The following is a 22,762-nucleotide window of genomic DNA, read 5'->3' on the forward strand; positions in this document are numbered from 1 at the left end:
TTATTTTGTTGTTTTGAGAGGTAGGCCCCTCTCACAAAACTCTTCTTAAATGATGTATTATGCATTTACAAAGCCGTAAAATAAGTTTCAACTTCTGAAACATCTTTTTCAACATGTTATAACTGAAAGTCTACAAAATAAAAAGAAATCATTGAAAAATCTTTAAAAAGGAGGAGGGCGTGGACGAGAAACATGGATTTTTTTTACTCTGCCTTAAAGCCTTTTTGGAATCTCAAAGACTTTACATGTATTCTATTGTATTGTATGTCATTGTATGTATCCCACTGATAATACCGGGTCAAAATGATGCAACCAGCATTTTTTTTTTTGTATTTGCCCTGAAATTTATTTTCACCCCCCCCCCCCCGGCCAAGAAAGCTGGCTACACCCCTGATAAACAAGTCTTAAGTATTAAAAATCTGGAGTATGTGCCCAGATGTTGCTCGCAATTTCCAGTAGCATAGCGACGGGGGGCAGGTGGGGGCATGTGCCCTGGGCGCCACTCTTAGGGAGCGCCGAATTGACCAATTCAGCTTCGATTCTGCGCCCCCTGCGCGATGGAAGTCAAAATTTTCACGCGCTTCGCGCACATTTCAGGACAAAGTCAATTGAAAGATCAACTTCATTATAACCAAAATTAATTAGTGATAGACCCTATTTGTGCTCCGCGCGCAATAATTTTTTCAAGAATCGGGAGCGACACCTATCCTTAGCCCTGAGTGTCACAAGCCCTAGCTACCCCACTGTCAATTTCCATTTTTTGTGTTACTTTTATGTATTCAATTATTGGTTATAAGAATGAAATATAATTGTATTTTCAAAAAATTAAAATTGAAATTAAACTTCATACAAGTCACAGCAGGCCTATAATTGCCGGGTATAATTGTGACTGACTTGCACAAATGGAGTAGCCCCCCCCCCCCTCCCCAGACTGTTTTTAACCTCTTGGAAAGGGGGGGTCAAAAGTTTTGTATGTCTAAAGAGGGGGTCAAAAAGTTTTAGGTTCTCTGGAGGGGGGTCAAAAAAGTTTTGACTCCAAAATTTCAATGCCCAGCCCCCCCCACCAAAGTATTTATGAACGGTCCCTAATTGCATTTTTTTGGATGGGCATGGGCGGTATCAATACCGTTTCGGTCATGGTTTCGGTACTAAAAAATAAAATGTATATCGCCCAACGCTAGCGTGGAGAGCAGAATTCGACGGTGGTGAACGGCGGGAGAGTACGTAAGTTATTAGTTTTGCCGATTTTAAAGTGTATTTTTGTCTTTACTTTGATAACGACCAATGGTTAAGAATAAAAGGCACTCAGATTGTCTTGCCTGGCACTTCCGCATGATATTCTGTTCTTAATTTCAGTTGTCTAAAAATCATGGGTGCCGAATTCGGAAGCCAATCATGCAAGACAATAAATAAAGAAACAAAGTCCTTGCTTGCCTTGCTTAATAGTTTTTCTCTACTACCTCCATGGTTTAATAGTATGCCCACATTGTTTATTATAGAGGGCCTCATTCAACTCCTACTTGTGACCACAGATATCAGATATGGCTTTTAAAACTGTGTAATCCCCATACTAGTCTAGGAGACTAGGAAAATACAACTTTGAAATTTGGACAGGCAGAAACTTTACGTAGAAAGTCAAAAAGTGTTGCTTGGACTTTACATACCTTGTCCTGACCTTGATACAGAATTGACGTTAACTATGCTAACAATTCGCTGATGCATGGATGTGTCATTTGCATTAGATTTTTGAGCAACTTTTTTGGCCGCTATACCCGTCGTAATCAGCGTTGTTTACTTCTGAATGTCCATTATTGCTTTACATGGTGTGATGCTTCACTGATTCTGACGTGTTTTGAGAGATAGCTCTACGGAGCTGTCATATTCTCTTGGTCGGGCTGACGTCACAATTAAAGGGGAAATAGCCTTGTAAAACCGGCAGTGTGCGCATGTGCAGTTCCCCTTTCTCGGGCTGGTTGCTATGCGCACGCTTGTGCAAAGGGGACGAAGGGGACAATGTTCCCCGATGTTCGACCGAGTGAATCCATCATCGGTTATTGTTACGTTAATATCAGTGGGCTTGATTGGGACAGGCATAAAAATTTCAAATTGATTCTATTGTAAAAATAGGAAAAGAGCAATGCGTACGCCAGCTACATGTAATGTACGATTGATTTAAATTAATTTAATGGTGTTTTTGTTTTCTTTAATTTTGATGTATAGTATACAGTGTACGATTATAACCCAGTCACCCATGCAATCATCTTGCAGTATAAAACATTGATTCATTGACATGTACTGGGTTTTTCTAGAAGGTTTTATTGAGCCCCTTCACAATTAATTCTTAGTTTCCTGTTTCATGGTTGAAAACCAGGGATGAGGCGACTTTTAATTATTAATTATTAATTATCTTTTATTTTCTTTATTTTAAAATAAGTGGTCGCAACCTACATCAAGCCATTTTGACAAGGAGCATGCATTTAATTATTTTACTAGTATGTTTGATTTTATACATAAGTAATGGTACAATTAGGTTCTGTGTTTATTCATCATTATAGATGATATGATCAAAGTCAGAAAGTAGCAAATGGTAGTCATTAAAAGTTATTTTTAAAGAGAAAATCCAAAATATAAATAAAATAATTAAATATTTTGCAATTCTCTACTTTGGACGCGGGCGGGAAACAGGAAACTAAGCATCAATTGTATTAAATTGGCCTAATGAGCCGGTGTTTAAAAAATATTAAAAATCAATTTATTTAGGAGTTACAAAACAATCTTTGCATAACTTGGCATTCATTTTCTTGATTTAAAAAATTCAAAAAGCTGTGAATAGAAGAATCATTTTGCTAAATTGCTACCCAAAGTATTACTATTTTAAACTGTTGTGATTTGGTAGTCCGAATAATCAGACCCAGAACAAAATATTAATTTCTGACATGATCGTGTTCTGGGTCAAAATTGTTTCAATTAGAAATCTTGATGGTACCGGGTGTCCCAATTTTTGAAAATAATGCGCGTGGAAGTCGATTTTGAGTTTCCCGTCACCCGCCCTCACTTCATTTTCTGACCCTCACTTGAATTCATTATTGTGATTTTCCAAAAAATACTGATAAAAACTGGTTATATTTGCAAACAAAATTATGAATATCCCTTTATTTTTTGTGGAAAAATCAAAATCAAAACATACATTTTGCTGTCAACCTTGCAGTCTCTTTTTAATATACTTTTGAATCTCATTTGGCCCAAACATCCATCTTCAAGTGAGTGAGCGGCAAATAACAACACATTTTACATGCGTGTTGGTCATATAATGAAAGGCAGAAAAATAATGAATAATGAATAATGAAAAAGTTACCTCACTTCTTTTCAGAAATTATGTGACGGGAAACTCAAAATTGACTGTTAGTGGCCTAATCTAAGTTAATGTTAACAAATATAAATATCCTTTTCATGGCATAATCTATGTACCGTTTACTAGTACCCCTGTGAATATCAAGTTCACAACCTACATATTTCGCCGCATTCCAGGCATTCCTGACCAAGCTCTTGACATGACATAATGCAACACGAGGTTCATTTATATACCACCGTCACAGCCACCGTGCATTTGGTGGTGTACTTGAGTAGGCCCAGTCATAGCATGGCAGATGCAGTATTTTATTCTGATTTTAAAGAATAAAATTTGTGCAGTTTTATTTCAAGAGTTCAGTCAGAAATGTGAAAACAAACAGCTGCGATTTTTAAGTCAACAAAATCCAAACAAGGCCTAAATGCAAAAGATTGTTATTCATTTCACTATGTTGATGACAGGAGATACAGCGTGCAGAATTGCTTTCACCAAAAACTTGTTCTTCTCTAATGACAATCTTCCTTTATTTGTTACCACCAAGAGTCAAGAAGCTCTAAAACTGATTTATTTTCAGTGTACAATATTTAATTTTTCATTGTGATTCTTCTGTGTAATAAGTTCAACAATGAAAAATAAGAGAAACATAAAAAGTAAAAAAGAAGAAATCTGAAAACAAAGCTTGTGTTCAACTTTCATTAAGTGCAAGATTTTGATGGGTAGCCACTCTTGACACCTCTGTCATCTTGCAGTTAAGTTGCCGTCAAGATACGGAATTTAAACTTGACAAACAGTTACAAGAAGGATGAATGAATTACATCTGAAAAAATGACATTTTTCTTATGTTTTTGCAAAAAAAAATTAAAAAATTAAAAAAAGAAACAAAAACGTTCCAAGGCCTTTATCATACGCAATTTACAGCTTAAAATGTGTGTAAAAAAAATGCTGACCGACCTACCCTGATTTTGTTTTTATGGTATGCCACTCTAACAACTTTTTAGGCCTTACTGGGATATATTAATGTTTCTATTTATAGAAACATTATGGTACTATTTCAGTTCGGGGGCCTGGGCGATGGCATTGGTAAATACAAGATGTCTCACTCTCATAATTATAATATGGGTGTGTGAAATTGCATTACCCACCAACCATGATCTGTGAATGTCTGTGACCAGATGCTTACACAGATCTCGCCACTCACAACAATCACAACATTGACACAACTTTGTAAGGCAGGTAAGTATGTCAGTGAAAAAAATGATAAAAATATCTTGTTTTGGATTGTTTGTAATTAGATTCAAAGCAGCATGTGCATCTTAAAGTATTTTGAGTCTGAAATTGAGTCTAGAGGGTCCTCAGCAATTTCCAATAGTCAGTTGATGGAAACCCTTTCAGATTTTTATGGTGCTCTTTTCAAAGCAACATGACATATTTTTTTTATATAAGCTAAGCTAAATAACTGTTATTGAACAATGTCTTTGCAGCAGACGTTATTGACCATGGCATCAACATCTCAGCCCAAGGCACCTGCTGCTCCAGATGCATCAGAGGCATCATCAACTACATCTTCAGACAAACCAGCCTTTGATCTCAAGAAGAAAGTGCGTTCTGAATATATGAAGTTACGACAGCTTCAGAGGTATAAGAGGGCAGATGATGTCAAGGTTAGTAACATGGAAAATTGTCTTGTGGTGAATTGTGTCTTTCATACATAGGCCTACCCAATAGGCCCCTACATTTTAACAGCTAGGAAACAGTACAGTGGAGAACTGGTCCTACTTCTAAATAGCAATTAGGCCCTGCTGTGTAGCGTGGGCGTGACGATCACATAAAAGAAATAAGTAGGAAACCTATTCTCATGTTATTTCGCATTTCAAATGATGAAAAATATCCCTTTTTTTGTGTGGATAATTCAGGCATGGCTGTGGTTAAATACACTCACTGAAATATACCCCTACATGTTACAAATCATCTAAGTATTAGGGTGTTGTGGTATAACAAATATTTTGCTCATTATTTGTAGATGGCATGGAGCAGCAACAGGCGACTGATACAGGAATCCTTAGAAGTGAATGACATAGTGTGGAGAGAGAAGCCATTTCAATCAATCCACACTGCAGCATCATTTGATCAGCTGCCTGTCACAAGAAAGGTATTACGTATTATTGTATAGCCCAGTCAAAAATGTGTTAGTAATAAGTAAAGGTGTATGAGGATTTTGCTTACAGGTTACATATATGGTCCATTCTTACATAAAAATTATAATGCACACATACAATGTATGCACACAACAGGGTTGTGATTTTTCCTGATTTTTAAATTTCTCCCCACGTTTTTTTTAATGCAAAAAAAAATTAATTAAAAAGGGTTTCAGGTTTTTTGAAATCCTCAATCACACCCTGACATAAATTAACTCACTGTTTTAACCTAAGGTGAAGTTGAAACTTAATTTCTTATAAAAATGACCAATGTGAACATAGCTACATACAGCTTTGTAGCCCATGCTTTCCTATTACCTTGTAAAATGTAAATATAGTGTGTCACTTTCTGTGGTAAATTATAAAGATTTATAAAACATATAGCCATTTTTTTTTGCACACTCACAAGATTTCAGATTTTGGCCAACAACGCAACGTTTACTGTTATTTTCCATTACAGTGCACAGTAGAACCAGGCATGGATTTCCCAACTCAGACAGCTCCTCTTTATACACTCAACAGTGTCAGCTCGGTGCCATGTGTCTATACCTGGGCTCCTCTGCAGCAAAACTTCATGGTATGTATGCAGCATTTGCCCTGTTTGGCCTAAATCCTCTTAATATCGCCCATGGTAAAACTGCTACTAACAGAACTGAAAAGGGAAGCTAAAAGTAGAATAAATGGAACCAAAAGTGGTAAAATCAGGTGCATCTGGTGGATATTTAGGACAGTATTGGGTAAGAAAAACTAATTTGAAGAAATGGAGCCTAAATCACTGCGAATTTTAAGAATAGCGAGAAGTCTAAACCAAAGGGTCTGTACGAAATGTACTCTGTTGACAGTGGGTGGTTAATTTGAGTGCTGGCCTGACTTGAACATAAAGTTGGATTGTCAAATTGCTCATGTCAGTGATATATTTTTCATTGTAGGTTGATGATGAGACTGTGTTACATAATATTCCATACATGGGTGATGAAGTGCTGGACCAAGACGGAGCATTCATTGAGGAACTTATCAAGAATTATGATGGCAAAGTACATGGCGAACGAGGTATGGGCCAGTGTTTAATATTGGATTTTGAGTCTCCTGCCTAAATAAGGAGAATATTCTCATTATTCTATTCTAATAGTCGGCATCACAAAGACGTATATATAGCCATTAGTGATATATGAATGATTGCATCTAGGGCTCAGCGAAACAAAGACCTAGCAACCCCCATATCACCCCCATTATTACAAAAAGGCAAATTGGCTTATATGACATAGTTACATAGGTATTTGTGCTGATGTGCCATGGACAAGACAATCATTCAAGAAAATGTGCATGCCTAGTTTTTTCTGACTGACCCATGACTTTGATTTGAATACAAGGCCTTATCACAAGAACAAATCTCAGGTAATTTCAGTAAAAGAAATATGTGTTATTTTTCACAAAATTCTTTCGGGTGTATGACTATACATGTTATGTACGTTGATTGAAGATACTAGAACTTATTCATATCTAGAGGTACATGTAGACAAAAATTAAAGACACTTTTCACTTGTTCATTATTTCATTATCTAAGTGAACTGGTATTTTCTAAGCCATTACCTATAATTGTTCAATTTGAATTTACAGCGGGTACCTTCATGGATGATGAAACACTGGTAGACCTTGTCAAAAGTGTAGCAGCTGCTGAAGAAAATGAAAATGGACCAGAAAAATCAGGTAAGGTGGCTTCAAGTATATAAAAGACCTAGATAATGCAGCCACTTTAAATTATCAAGCTGGGTGGCAGAATCATCAGTGCACGTTCTACATCAAAGACTCAATCAAGATTGTGATTTTGATACTCTGCTGACAGCTTCCCATTTCACCTGCTTGGAGGGAGGCAAATGAAGATATATCTGAGCTCTGTGGTGGCGCCTCCGCAATGACTTATCCGTATCCTGTTTATAACAAATACGACTCTTTAAATGATATTAATTGCAATGCTATTGCTCCATTTTCCCTCAGGAGACAATGAGGAAGGAAGTAAATTCCCTAAGGATGTCATATTTGAAGCTATTAACAAGATCTTTCCAGACAAAGGCAGTGCAGAAGAACTGAAAGAAAGGTAATTGTTGACTATTTTTGTCTTCAACTATGAATTTTTACTGATGCCTTTTTGTATTTTAACTGTAAATGTATTCGAACTGCAACTGTATAAAAAACATCAAAGACGCCGAATCACTGAATTGAAAACTTGTTTCTGATCTCAACTTACGATTATGTCTTGAAGCCCGTTATCGTGACCTGTGTGATAGTCTTTTATTTTGTTAGATGGCCAGTGCTGGCCTTTTTGGCCTCTTGACCATATCCTCCCTAATTGTTTCATTTAATCATTTGTATCTAATTATTTGAAATACATTTTGTCTGTTTTTTATTATTATGGAAATAGAGGTGAATAAATGAACGAATGAATGATTTAACAAATGTAAACTTGTCAGAATAGAAGTGTAGTGTTTTGTGTAATATTTCTTGACATGTGAGGTAATGTTTATTGGACAAAACTGTAGCCACCTCAAGAGATTAGGAGAATGGATTTGGATTTAGGGTTAGGTTTAGAGTTATGGATATAAAATTAGGGTTAGGATAAGGGTGCAAATTTAAAGATGAGTTAGCAGATGGGTTAGGAGCCTTGCTGGGTAGGCTACCACTATTCAAAAGTTACTCACAAATTTGGACTGCTCCTTTTTAATTTGTCTCTATATCTTTATTACAGGTTCCGTGAGGCCATAGATCCCCAAGATCCCAATGCCTTGCCACCAGAATGTACTCCTAATATTGACGGTCCCAGAGCCAAATCTGTCCCCCGTGAACAAACTATGCATTCATTCCATACATTGTTTTGTAGAAGGTGCTACAAATATGACTGCTTTCTTCATCGTAAGTATGAAAACACACAAAGGTTAAGGCGATGCGATAGAAACAAAGGTAGAGCTTTAAGCCGAGTAAAATTGAAGGACCATCCAACAACATGGTTTTCCCATTGGTATTAAAGGAAAGGTTAAAATTAAATGTCAGAGAGTTGTCTCCCAGCCCAGATTCTGTTTTTCTATGATAATGATAAAGGGTTTGTTGTGCATGTAGTGCATAGCATGTCTAACTGCCACAATATATCACATACAGACCCAAATCATGCACAGACTAAGAATCAAAGCTAGTTGGATGCATCGTGAAAAAGAATGCAGCGGTTCCTTTTATTCCCCTTCATGAGTGACACTTAAATATGATGTATAGACTCTCCCAGTTGAACCTCTTTGTTTCATAAGCCTGTCTGTAATATGCCTAAATCATATATCATTGCAATGATTTTACATATTTCTTTGACAGCATACCGTCCAACTCCAAGTCAGACCAAGCCCAAGTCATCTGAAATCAGACAGGAGAGTGAACCATGTAGTCCCACCTGTTTTCTGCACAATATAAATAAGGTAAGGATGATCATTCAGTTCTCTGTTAAAAAATCATAGTAATTTTCCACATATTACTTTCCTGCATATTCTACAGGACATGTGACATTGAAGGATTCTTATTTCTATATATTTTTTCCCACAAGTTTGGCAGTGGAGTAGCAGTGTTTGCTGGTCACTGTATCATATTGAATGTGTTATCCTAATTCTGCACTGACATCAATCACTTCCAAACTCAAGTGAAAGCATGTATACCAGTAGTTGTGTTTCAAAAGTGGTTATCGTTTTTTCATATTTTGATTAATTTATCAAGAATCTTGTTAAATAACAATATTTTACTTAAATATTTTATGTGTTGCGTGTGTGCATACATCCTTTCTGCAAAACTTCCAACATCTAAATTTCTTTCAGTACTGGAGAAACGTGGTTTGCACATATGATACAAAAAATGACTTGTAGTTAAAAGGAATATTCAAGGCTTACATTACAAGTGATAATTCCAGTTTAATTAATGTCAATTTTATAGTTGCACAATATTGACTGTTCTCTTGCATTTATTTGTGGATTTGTAATCACTACATAGTCAAAAACTTACATTTTGATATGAAGGTCTCATTTAACAAGAAACTTTCAAATCTATACCTTTACAGGAAGATTTATCTCGTTTAGCTGAAGCATTAAGTAATGTAGACAAGAGTAAAGGATCTCCACATAGAGGTGGCAGTAAGCGCAGGGGTGGAGGGCGCTCTAACACAAGCACACCGACACGTATGCTGTTGGAAATGGAGAGTGGAACACCTGAGAAGCGACCATTTGGTAAGGTTAATGACATAATTATATTCATGTGCCTTTGGGTTGTCATCCTTTACAGCTTTGTACAAATTAATGATGAGCCGACCCCACCCCTATCAAAACATACATACCCATCTACGATCAAATGTCCACCAAATTGGGTGAATCTGGTATTGATCTCAGCAATTTGATCTAACAATATGCAATTGTAATCAGCTCATCAGTAGTAATGATAATTGAGTCCTCAACCAAGTTTTCCCAATAACCTTGCAAATGTGTCATCAGTCACTACTGGTGGGCTTCTAAGTTAATTAAGTAGGAAGACTTGATTCTGTTTAACTTATGTGGTCAAGATTACACAAAGGATCATCAATTTGAATTACAGGTGAAAGTAACTACAAGATTATGAACTGAAATATTTTAAAATATGTTACTATGTCTATTAAATTTCACATAATAGTGTTTCATTAAAACAATATCAATGTATGCGTGCTTGTGCAAGGTGTATGTTCACATGTGGAATATTTTCTTACTCAGAATCTCTGATAGAGTCTGGTGGATCAGATTGTGGCTCTGTGACTACAGAAGAATGGAGTGGTGCTGAAGCATCCATCTTCCGTGTTCTCCGACCTGTTTTCTTCAACAATTATTGTATGATAGCTTCTCTCATCAAGACTAAAACCTGTCAACAGGTAAGTCATGTAATGATGATGTAGTCATTTTCTGTAAATTGTAAAATAGGTAACTCAAAGTAGTATAGAGTCATTCATGGTGGTGGTGTTCACTTTCCATATAATTGTTTCAACTTATTAGGATCACACCAATGTCCAGGTGGTTCTACTAAGCTGTGTTTGAATAAAAATTCATTAACATGCATTCTCTCTTCTCTTTTATGGAACCTCCCCAAATGTAACAACCTTGAATGAAAACCACATCACATAGCCTTCTTTAATATTTGTGCTGCTGAAATCAATGATTGCAGGAATTTATTTTGACCGCATCTTTCCACCTAAACTCAAAATCAATTTTTAGCAATGAGTTATTTTCCCTGCATGATCTAAATCAGTTTGAGTGTTTGGTGTCAAGGTACTTTGTAATCTGAGATACTGTGATGATTTTGTACAAAAATAAAGGCAAAGGTACACCGTTCAAGAAATTTTTTAAGTCATATTATGATTTTCTGACAACACTGACTGGCATCTCTGCAGTAATAATTGAAATACCTAATTGAAATACCTTTTGTGAAATTATCTGTAATCTTGTAGGTGAGTGATTTTGCTGCTAAGGAAGGTGATGTAGTTGATCTTCCACCAGAAAAGAATCCTACTCCACCCAGGAAGAAGAAAAGGAAACAGAGGTATGTACATTACAAATGTATATCACATTTGAAAAGGTGTATGATGCTTATTTATAAGCATAGCATGCAATAATGTCCACCTAAATGGATGCTTGCTGAATGCACTGTTATAGAGCTGAGTATAGCATACATCTAACATTACCATAGTTTCAACAAAACCAAGAATACCAGAAAAGATTATAGATTCTTAAAAGATTTGATACAATATGTGACACGATCTGATCCTATCAGACCAAAGTCGGCAATGGATAGTGCCAAGCAAAAAAATGATACATTATGAGATTATCGCTAAGAAATATTGTTCAAATCTGGTGAAAATGTTAATTGGAAGTATCTAAATGTTATGATCACTTTTGTTTTTTTCATAGGATGTGGTCAATGCACTGCAGGAAGATTCAGCTTAAAAAAGGTTTGTGTAATACCTGCATTTTAATACTTAAACTATACAGGTTTGATGGTGTGTCTTGGCCACAGCAGTCAGCGTATTCCTGTAAAGTGTGCCAAGGCTTGTGTGTTTATGCCTGCGCAAAGGGCACTATCAATTAGGAAAATAAGAAAATACTTTGATAAGACAATGTCAAACACCCTGTTCAACGACCTGACCGACCCAAAATTTGCATTTTTTTGTTGCTAAAATCATGTAAAATCAGGTGTTTTGGGGCCAAAATTGATTAATTTTGGCTGAAAATTTTTAGAAATTATGTTTACAAAAGATCTTCAGATTTTGGTGAATTTTAGATTCCAGAAAAAAACCGACCGACCCTACTTAGATTTTATAAAAGCTCTGTTTGGTTTCATTTTGTTTTTCAAACTGTCTTTATTTCAGACAACTCAGCTAGCCATGTGTACAACTACCAACCATGTGATCATCCAGGCAAATCCTGTGATTCAGAGTGCTCCTGTGTAATGTTGCAAAACTTCTGTGAAAAATTCTGCCAATGCTCATCTGACTGTAAGTTGACCAACCACTTTATTTTGTCTAGATGCATTGTTGATGGCTCAGTGGCACAAAGACATATGTCCACTAGCTGCTGTGTTATTATGATTACATGTGATATATGCATAAGTGTTCTTAATATATATTGAATGCCCTGTATGAGTGCTTGCACCAGGCATATTAGAAGCAGTTGAACTAACAGCAGCTGAACAGATGTACTTCTTTGTGTCTCTGAGCCAAAAATTTAAGACAGCAACTGTGTAGAGACACTAAAACACAATAAAGATAAACAGTTGTTTACTCTTGAGGTGGTAGAAGTAATGTGTAGCATCAAGCTTATGGGTGTGGCCACCACCTAATGCTCAAATCAAGCGTACATCAAAAGAACACAATGAGTTTGCTTAATTAGTCAAAAATATGCTAATTTTAGGGACATTTTAGGTATTTTATGGATTTTGCACAACATATTCTCAAAACATAATGGAAATTGTTAATTGGGGTGCAAGTGAGTAAAAGTCTATTTCATAAAGACTTGACATAAGTTTCTTTGTTTGTTAATTTCTTTCTGCAGGCCAGAACCGATTCCCTGGGTGTCGTTGTAAAGCCCAGTGCAACACCAAACAGTGCCCATGTTACCTAGCAGTCAGAGAATGTGACCCAGACCTGTGTCTTACATGTGGAGCAAGTAAGTTATATTTCTGAGCCAGTCTTGCAATCTAGAGGAAACCTGAAAATGAGCTTTAAACTGACACTGATATCATATAGCGTTAACAATTTTCAAGATGTTAATAATTTTGTTACGGGTATCTTGATATTGTTGCTTCAGTGCTACTTTGTTTTATGCAGCATATGAGGAATTAATTACTGTGATTGAACAATAACTTATAAATCCCATTTCAGTGTCCTCTTTCATGCATTAGTCTCTTAGTCACCCATTCTATGGGAATTTCTTCTTTTATGCCACTTACATCTCATAAGCATGTCTGGAGGCTTATAGGTTTTGTGAAAGCAGGTTGCATAGGCTTAGTTTGGAAAACATACTCCATATAGGAAGAGGTTTTATAAATTGGTCTATTTGGTTGTTTGTTTTCAAGCTATATATTTGCCATGGCATGAGGTGTTTCAAGCTATATATTTGCCATATAAATCTGTATTGTATATATTGTATTGTGTACATTGCAACTGGAAAATCTTTACACTTAGGCAAAAAAAAAAAGTTGTTTGTTTGTCCTCCACCGCCTGCTCCTCAGGTTTTTTTTTGTTTTGTTTTTGTTATAAAAATAAGTAAAATTAATTTTTTTTTTTTTTTTTTTTCTTCAGATTTGGAGTATCTCTGGACCTAGCTAGAGCTAAATACTAAGATATTTCATAGTTGAAAGTAAAAAAAGCCCCCCCCCCCAAAAAAAAAAACCCCATTTTGTGTCTTCAATATGCTAAGTTATAACTTGTGTTCATGTCATATAGTCTATTATTTTTAGTGACTTCAAAATACATTGGATTTGAAATCATTAAAAGACTGACATGAACACAAATTATAAATTTTAACTGCATATTAAGGGCTGGGGTATGAACGTTTGGACAGTATTTATTTTGGGACATCAGAGCACATCAGACATATCGAATTGCATTCTGAATACGAAGAATGTCATTCTGATATCAAATAATTTTGATTTTTTGAAATTTGCAATTTAATACACATTTTATGGCAAATCATTAAAAATTGATATTTTTGATATTTAACAGTACTTGAAGTAAACTTTATAAATCTGATGATTTATACTTAAAGTGTATGAAGGTGGGATGAACAGCCGACGATCAATTGAAAATTTTGACCTTTCGTATTGAAGATATGGATTTTTTTTCCCAAAACACCAAAAAAATTAGGTCTTTTTGGGAAAAAAATCCATATCTTCAATATGAAAGGTCAAAATTTTCAATTGACCGTCGGCTTTTCCTCCCTGCTGCATACACTTTAAGAATATATCATTAGATTTATATAATTTACTTCGAGGACTGTTATATATCAAAATTTGAAAATATCAAATTTTTATAATTTGTCATAAAATTTGTATTATATTGTGATTTTCAAAAATGAAAATTATTTGATATCAGAAAGACATGCTTCAGATTCAGAATGCAATTCGATAGGTCCGAGGTGCTCTCATGTCCCACAAAAAAAATACTGTCGAAACGCATAATAAACGCTCATTTTAGATCCCTTAAAGAAACAAAATGTTTTTTTTTTAAAGTCATCATGAATGATTGTAGCATTTAGCTCTAGCTAGGTCCAGGAATATGCCAAATCCAAAAAAAAAAAAAAAAAAAAAAATCCGCCCGCACGTCCTCTTTCAAAGCTGTGGAGGACAAACAAACAATTATTTTTTTGGACCTTATGGGGACTGGATCTATGCTTTGTTAAATATGAGAAGTCAACAACTGATATGTGGGGTGCTAATCATAGTATTAAAACATATTCAAGAAGAACAGAATCTTACTGTCACCAACTCCTCTATATTGAACAGGGTATGTCCTAGACTATGCCATAGTCGATTTTTGATAAATAAAAATATGTTATTAATCATGATGAACGCATTCAGTTGAACTCAAAATTATACTGATATTTATTACATCAAAATACTAGTATAAAATGGTTATGAAAAAGTTTATATAATTATATTTGTGACAGTAAAAGTAAAGTATACGTGAGGCCTATATTATTGAATGCAACATATTATAATGGCATAACTATAATGGCACTTCAATACTGAACAATTCTAATTTTAGAATCTGCCAGTTTATTACGAGTTAAAAATCGACTATGGACTTTCACTTTTAAGCAGAACTTTACCCAGGGACTTCGTTCTCTAAAACACACTGTCAATCATACTTGTTTATCAATCAAATCTAACCACAAGACTAAGCATGGTGGTACAATACGCGCTTGATGCGTACGTTCATCAACAACTTTCGCGCCAGCACAAAAGCGCCGCATTCCAAAGATAGACGTGTACCATGTATAGTTAATGGTAATGGTACGTGTCGGGAGGATTTAAACTCTCCATAGAGTCCCATGTTAAAAATGTTAACCGCAATCCAAAGTCAGTAGTCCACTTGGGAAGCTAACATACAGAGGGAGTACAGTGACTGAAAAGGTGATCAGTTGTGAAAATCTATCTATTGTGCACAAATTAATTAAATCAGAGTTTTAAGCTTAAAGGCAATATCCAGAGTATGCACAATCATGACAATGGGCAAGTGGACTACGGAGTAGTCTAGGTATGTCCAGAAGAAAGTATTTTTATCCAAAATCCAGAATAATATATTCATTGTATCTGTGTTCTGAATATTCTTTTTGTGCAGATGTTTTTCCAGAGAAAGAGAAAGCCAAAGACAGTGAGAGTATATCTTGTAAGAATGTCAGTTTACAAAGAGGATGGAAAAAGGTAAGAAATACCTGTAATGTGATCATTAAATGCATAAAATAGATGCAAAAGTATAATAAGTTTCATGTTTTTGTGGTATTTTCGTATGACTTTCTCTTTTGAAATCACATGAATAAATAAGTGCAAGTTCTCAATATGTTATGAAGTGTTTAAAGAGTCTTTTTCAATGAGAAAACCAATATTGAAAAGAAATACCTTTGTTTGGGAGGGTGTGTGCGTGCATTTGTAAAGACCTGTAAACAACACACCGCAAAGTAGAGTAACCAAGGACATCCATCAATGTCCAACGGTTCCCTGTTACCAGCGTATTGCAATCAACGTAACAATGCATGTAAGACCATGTCTCCTTTGCCAGTGTATAGTCGGGTAACAATAGTAAAGAGTTAAGTGGACATATGGTTTGGAGCCTAGTTTTGGGTGTTCAAGGCCATTGGTTGGATAGTAAAAAGTTGTAGGTCTTTATAACTAAGGGCGTGTGTGCATATGTGCAGACCACCATGTTATGTTTATCATAACCAAATATTTGTTAACTTTTTTCTCTTTGTTGAATAGCATCTACTCTATGCACCATCAGATGTAGCCGGCTGGGGTATATTTATCAAAGAGTCTGCTCAGAAGAATGAGTTCATATCTGAGTATTGTGGAGAGGTAAGTGTGTCTCTTTGTTGGATAGCATCTACTCTATTCTCTGTCAGATGTAGCTGGGTGGGGTATATTTATCATCAAAGAATCTACTCAGAAGAATGAGTTTATAAAAAAGATGTGATATCTCTCTACCATTACTTTTTATATTTTGCCATTTGCTTTTTCTTTATTTTATTTAAAAAAATACTCACATCAACTGATGTTGATATTAAAGTGGCTATTTCAAGGGACTCACAACCTAGTTGCAAATGACAGTTATGACACTCATTGTTTTGGAACCGCAACTGATAGGATATTCAATACACCCTCTGTGGAAGACATGACCTTAATCTTTCACTCAGTGGTGTAGACTTCAAATTGAGTCGTCTATTCAGGTAATTCAATTTACATACTCCCTGTGTGAAAGATCTAAGTCAAGTCTTCCGTAAGGGGTATGGATTTCAAATGGAATAGCCCATTTCCACTCAACAAGTCATCTGTAATACATCATGGACAGGAATAAAACCTAGACTGTCTGATATTGTGAGTCTGTCAGAAATAGGATATTCATTTATTCCAATTATATGGTGTTTTATCCACATAGATTTTGTAGTGGAAACTTAACAGCAACAGTTGTATTTCATTATTTACAGATAATATCTCAAGATGAAGCCGATAGGAGAGGAAAAGTCTATGATAAATATATGTGTAGTTTCCTCTTCAATTTAAATAATGGTAAGCATATACAATGTCTTGTAAACTCCATTTATTTAGAAATGGGCAATAAGTAAGAGTCAGTATTAGTACCTGCCACTACATTGTCTTATCCTTAGAAGGCTAAACTGTTGTAGGCAGACATTCACCACACAGTTGTAATACCATTTAAACAGAAAAGAAATGGACACAAAAAATGTTTTCACATTCCAATGTGACCTTCATACAAACCAAAGTTTGCAGTATTTCATTTGGTTTATGAACCCAAGTATAAAACAGATAAAAGAAGATTATATTGATAATAATGCACTGAATTATGATTCACAAGGAATCAAATATGTGTTACTTGCAACTATTAGAAGGTTGCTGAAAGCTGATGGATCTACATAAAAGTGTCTTCTTTCTCTCTCTCATACAGATTTTGTTGTTGATGCTACTAGGAAGGGCAACAAGATCAGATTTGCTAACCATTCCAGTGTGCCAAATTGCTATGCCAAAGGTAAGCTGCAACCTCAATTATTACATAACTTATTTCTTCGGAAATGTTCTTTCATCATAATCATATGGGAAGCATTGATAGCTAAATATATAGTCAAGTCTCTTTTGTTTAGTATCTTATCTTGTCTTGAACAAGTAATGCACTGTCTAGCAGGATTTCCGTAGTGTTGCATATGTTGCACCAGGTGCATCTATATGTTTGTACACCAGTCTGTGTCAAACATGGTGTCACCAGTCCAGCTTGTAATATATGTAGCTGTTAATTACAGCCAATATTGATATATTTTTTGTTTTTGTCATCAGTGATGATGGTAAATGGTGATCATCGATCGGTATTTTTGCCAAGAGACCAATTCAGAAAGGGAAGAACTCTTCTTTGACTATAGGTGAGTTAAACATTTTGCCTAGGTCAGTTCTATAGCTGTTAACAAGGTATGCTGGTGTATGCCCTGTGCATTGCATTAGAATGACTAGGATACACAATGCTATGCGACTTGTTCAGATGAGATGCTGGTACTGTAAAAGGTTACGGTTCGCTATCTCTAAGGTTCGCTATCTCTAAGGTTCGCTATCTCTAAGGTTCGTTATCACTAATTACGAAAAAGGTCCGCTATACCTAAGGTTCGATATCACTAATTTTGAAAAAGGTTCGGTATTTCTAAGGTTCGATATCACTAATTTTAAATAAGGTTCGCTATCTCTAATTTTAAATAAGGTCCGCTATCACTAATTTATTGAAGGTTTGCTATCTCTAAGGTTCGCTATCACTAATTTAAAATAAGGTCCGCTATCTCTAATTTTAACAATCCCGGTATCCCTAAGGTTCGCTATCTCTAATTTTAAATAAGGTCCGCTATCTATAAGGTTCGCTATCTCTCAGGTTCGCTATCTCTAAGGTTCGCTATCACTAATTTCAAATAAGGTTCGCTATCTCTAATTTTGAATAAGGTTCGCTATCTCTAATTTTAAATAAGGTTCGCTATCTCTAATTTCAAATAAGGTTCGCTATAGCTGTCCTTATTTAAAATTAGAGATAGCGGACCTTATTTGAAATTAGAGATAGCGGACCTTATTTAAAATTAGAGATAGCGGACCTTATTTAAGATTAGTGATAACTGAACCTTAGGTGTAGCTTAACCTTAATCTAAATTAGTGATAACGAACCTTAGAGATAGCGAACCTTAATTAATTAGGGATAGCTTAACCTTAAACAAAATTAGTGATAGCGTAACCTTAGGTATAGCGGACCTTTATTGGAATTAGTGATAACGAACCTTAGAGATAGCGAACCTTCAATATATTGGTGATAGCGGACGTTATTCAAAATTCGTGATAGAGAACCTTATTTTAAATTAGTGATAGCGAACCTTATTTAAAATTAGTGATATCGAACCTTAGAACTAGCGAACCTTATTCTAAATTAGTGATATCGAACCTAGCGAAAGTAGCGGACCTTTTTTTAGGTATAGCGAACCTTTATCTCTATTAGAGATAGCGGGATGCTGATCTCCATAGACTATACACGTTAGTGATAGCGAACCTTAGAGATAGCGAACCTTAGAGATAGCGGACCTTAGAGATAGCGGGATGTCACCCTGTAAAAGTGATCATTTTCAATTTTTTTTTTTTTGGCGCTTTGTAAATTTTGAACTGTTTAACATGTTTTTCAATCCTCAATTTGTACATTTTGAAGCTGTTCAAGGGTCAACCACAATTGGTCAGCGAGCTGGAGCTGGCACACAGGCTGCGTATTGAGAATCTCTGGACAAAGCTGCATAGACTAAATACAAAACCTTTTATCTTCTGAAACACTTTGTTCACACATTAAATTAACTTTTGGATCAAAGCAAAAATAGCATCTAATAATACCAGAGGTTAGATTGAAAAAGAAATCAAATTCAGAAGCATAGAGGTCCAATTTGTTTGCAGTTTTAATCACTCAACTAATTTTATTTTCCCCCCAGATACGGGCCAACAGATGCATTGAGGTATGTTGGTATTGAAATCAATCAGTCGATCAATCAATAGACAGAAATGGAGATGGATGGATGTGCCTTACATGGCTGGGAAATAAACATGACAGGGTTTATCATCACTTGCGCATAGCTTGCCACAAAATTGGACCTATTTTTGTATTGTTATTGCGATGGAGTACCTGTATGTCAATTGTATCCTATAAAACTTTCCATGTATATATGCTTAAGTTCCAAATGGACTATTCCTTTTGAAAACCACCCCCAGGAAGATTTTGGAATTCCAACCAAATTCAACAGTCTTAGATATTCAAAATCCAACAATTTTAATCAAAAAACATTGGAAAAGGTGTGGAAGATTTTTGAATTCCAAACAAAATTTCCTAATAAGGACCCATATTGTGTAAAAGCCGATTCTGCTGGATGTTAACATAAAGTGCACAAAATATTTCCAGCTGCATTGACTACCAAGTTCAACTGGAAATCATATGGCAGTGACACAGGGGTGTGGGATGCAAATGGATTAGTCTAATGGAGCATATTGATACTGACTGTTTCTATACCTTGTGTCTTTGTTTAATTATATTGCGTGCATCATTCATTCTTAAACAAGTTATACATACCTAACACATGTAGATTTGTACATTTCTGGCATTAAAGTTACTTACAATGTTGACTCAAATTTTGACCACCAAATAGTCAACTATAATTAAAGACAGATAAAAAGAATTTATCGCGTCTGACGTCATCTGTCAATCAAACTCGAGCACGGTTTGTTTACAAGTGTCGTGATGATGACTTGCTGAGCGCGGCGGTATAACCGGTCGCCTTCTTGTTAATTTTGCACTTTCAAACATGCAAACCATCTCAAAAGTTAGGTCTTTATAGTAGGAAACTTTCTTTGGCGAAGGCACCATGTCAAGAATGCCTAAAAAAGCTGCTTTTTGCCTTGTAAAAGTACGTAATTTTTCGCCATTTGCTGCTGTTCCTTTTCTCCGATCAGCACCAGATAGATCGGTCTTCCTTTTACGCGCTATTAACCTGTGTAAACCAATCAAAGATCGTAATTGACAGTGATATCAGACGTGATAAATTCTTTTTATCTCTGTCTTTAATTATAGTTGCGACTAATTGGTGTCAACTACTAAAAAAAGCATAAGTCATGCAACCCTAGTATCAGTGCTCCAATTGCCACTTGCTCTTCTAATCTGGTCAGGCAAGTTATAACATGGCTGTTACTTGCCCAGGTAGTAAGTTGAAAATATGAGCCATGTTAGTAAAATCTTACATAAAGCAATATTTTAAGATTTGTGAAACTTTTACATTTTATTTGTTTTTTGTCACAAAATGTTAAAACTATTTCCTATCAGATATGTTCCTTTTTCATTTTGAGCCGAACTACTGATGTACAATGAAAAGAAAATAGCTATTTCATTCCAGCGTTTTATAGATTGCTTTTAGTGAATGGAATCTGATAGGCTGATTAAATCTCAGAATCACAAGATTTATTAAAAGTTGCTGATTTTGTCACAAATACAACACCTTAGGCCTTGTTTTTTACATCAAAGAACTTGACAATTATGCAAAAGTCAGAATTTAGATAAAAATTGAAGACCAACCTCCTCTTGTGCAGATCCTACAATATTGCTTTAAATTGAGATGCTTAAAAATAAGAACCATGCAATAAGCAATTTTCCGCCAATACCGTAAACGTTCGCCTAATGGCGCTTTTGGATTCTTAGAAATGTGAGAGCGCCATCCTTGTAAAATCTCAACAGCATTAAGGATACGTGTATGTTAAATTGAGCAACCTGGACATAATGCCTTAAAAAAAAATATTGTGACATGACCCAATACTTTAGGTCACTAGGTTAGTTCAGTTCGGGGGCACTGCTAATTCAAAGACGTCTCTGATATCAAAGACTCTTCAGTGCCGAGTCACCTGACAGTATCATAATTCAAAGACGTCTCATAAATCACATACTCCCTAGTCTCAAAACCCAGCCATAAACGATATTGTGAACGTGAACTGGCGCAACGGGAATCATTTTGCGGGTAGGCCTAATCAGCATGATCAGGGTTGTAGCTATAATAGCCCAAGTGCCTGCTAGCTCCAGCTTATTTTACTATCCAATTTATTAATTAAATCGCGGGCTCGGGATACACTCTTTCTAGTGAACGTGAGAAATCGGAGAATGCTAAAAAAATGTTGCTCTTTTTCATAATTGAGTTTAAATGCTGCAGAATATAAACTTTGCTCCCTCGACGACATGTTGCACACTTTCAATTCTCCGGACACATCAAAACTGTTTATTGGTTATTTTCGGAGCATATATTTTTTACAGATTTCCAACTGAGCCGCGAATTTTAGTTTTAGGCTTATATGAACACTCGTGCTCAATAATTCCTTCAATTCAACCTAAGTTTAGGCTTTTCTGTTTTGCTTGAGGGGGATGTGCTATAATAGGCCAATAGTCATTATCTATGAAAGATAGGCCTATTGAATTCCTACATAACAAATTTCCTGCGGACCTGACTTCTGCATGAGTATGAACCTGCTCAATTAGGCCTATATGGATAAATGCAAGTTAGCCTTTTCTTTTTTGACGGAGAAGGGTGCCTGAGGGGGGTGTGCTCCCTCAGAAGTTGGAGAATTATTTTCAAAAAGTTATGAAAGGCACAATAAAGTCATTTGGTGTAAAAGTTTACACTTATTATTCAGTATTATTTTGGGCATAACAGATTTCAACGGACCCGACTTGTGAGGGGAATATTATCCTCAAACTAAAAGCCAATTGGTGCATTATTTTGCATTAGGCCCCTATTATTAACTTATTTTTCCGACCATCATGATTAAGCATAGCCTATAGGCCATATAACCATGTCATGATAATGCATAATATGTATTTTAGAATGGATTTCCAATGGATGCGACTTCCCGTCACAAATTTCAAGTATGAACATAATTATGATGCGCAATGACTCAGAACGTACTCTTCCTCGTTTCTTCTTGTTTTCTTCCTTGTTTTCTTTCCACTTTTCCCCTTTCGTTTGCCTAAAATCCCCGGATATTGAAATGAGCCTGGGTGGCTGTGGCAAAACAAAATTTTCAACCCAGTTTTGCTAATATTTTGTCCTGATTTTTGTAACATTTTCGTTCCGGTATTGGCAGTTATTTTATATATGTTTTCAGTTGTCGGGGTATTTCTTTCAATTTTTGGGAAATCAGACCGAAAAAGTAGACCTTCTTCTTTTCCCTCCCTTTTCCGCCCTTCAATTTTTGTAGGGGCACTATACTGCCCCACTGGCTATGCCCAGGCCCGTGCACGCAGAGTGGGCCGTATGCGGTGGGGCAAAAGTCCTCAAAAATCCTAATTTCGACCGTAGTGAGCAAAAAAATATGTTTTTTATGCTCTTTTTAGTCAAAAAAGGTCCAAAGTTTGTGA

General features: G+C 35.7%; 1 protein-coding gene across 1 annotated transcript; it reads left to right on the top strand.

Moving 5' to 3' along the window:
* The first annotated feature begins 1,111 nt into the window (after positions 1-1,111).
* LOC140152740 (histone-lysine N-methyltransferase EZH2-like) lies at positions 1,112-21,212 on the top strand. The gene is given in 23 exon segments (XM_072175219.1): positions 1,112-1,224; positions 4,831-5,010; positions 5,370-5,498; positions 6,005-6,121; positions 6,474-6,594; positions 7,162-7,251; positions 7,540-7,639; positions 8,288-8,451; positions 8,899-8,999; positions 9,629-9,794; positions 10,308-10,462; positions 11,036-11,127; positions 11,496-11,536; positions 11,954-12,079; positions 12,636-12,749; positions 15,425-15,507; positions 16,060-16,155; positions 16,785-16,866; positions 17,264-17,344; positions 17,647-17,670; positions 17,673-17,705; positions 17,708-17,729; positions 19,308-21,212. Coding segments are annotated over 22 exon segments (2,166 nt in total). The 5' UTR covers positions 1,112-1,224; positions 4,831-4,845; the 3' UTR covers positions 19,372-21,212.
* The last annotated feature ends 1,550 nt before the right edge of the window (positions 21,213-22,762 follow it).

This window comes from Amphiura filiformis, chromosome 5 (genome assembly GCF_039555335.1).
Source record: "Amphiura filiformis chromosome 5, Afil_fr2py, whole genome shotgun sequence".
Taxonomy (NCBI): Eukaryota; Metazoa; Echinodermata; class Ophiuroidea; order Amphilepidida; family Amphiuridae; genus Amphiura; species Amphiura filiformis.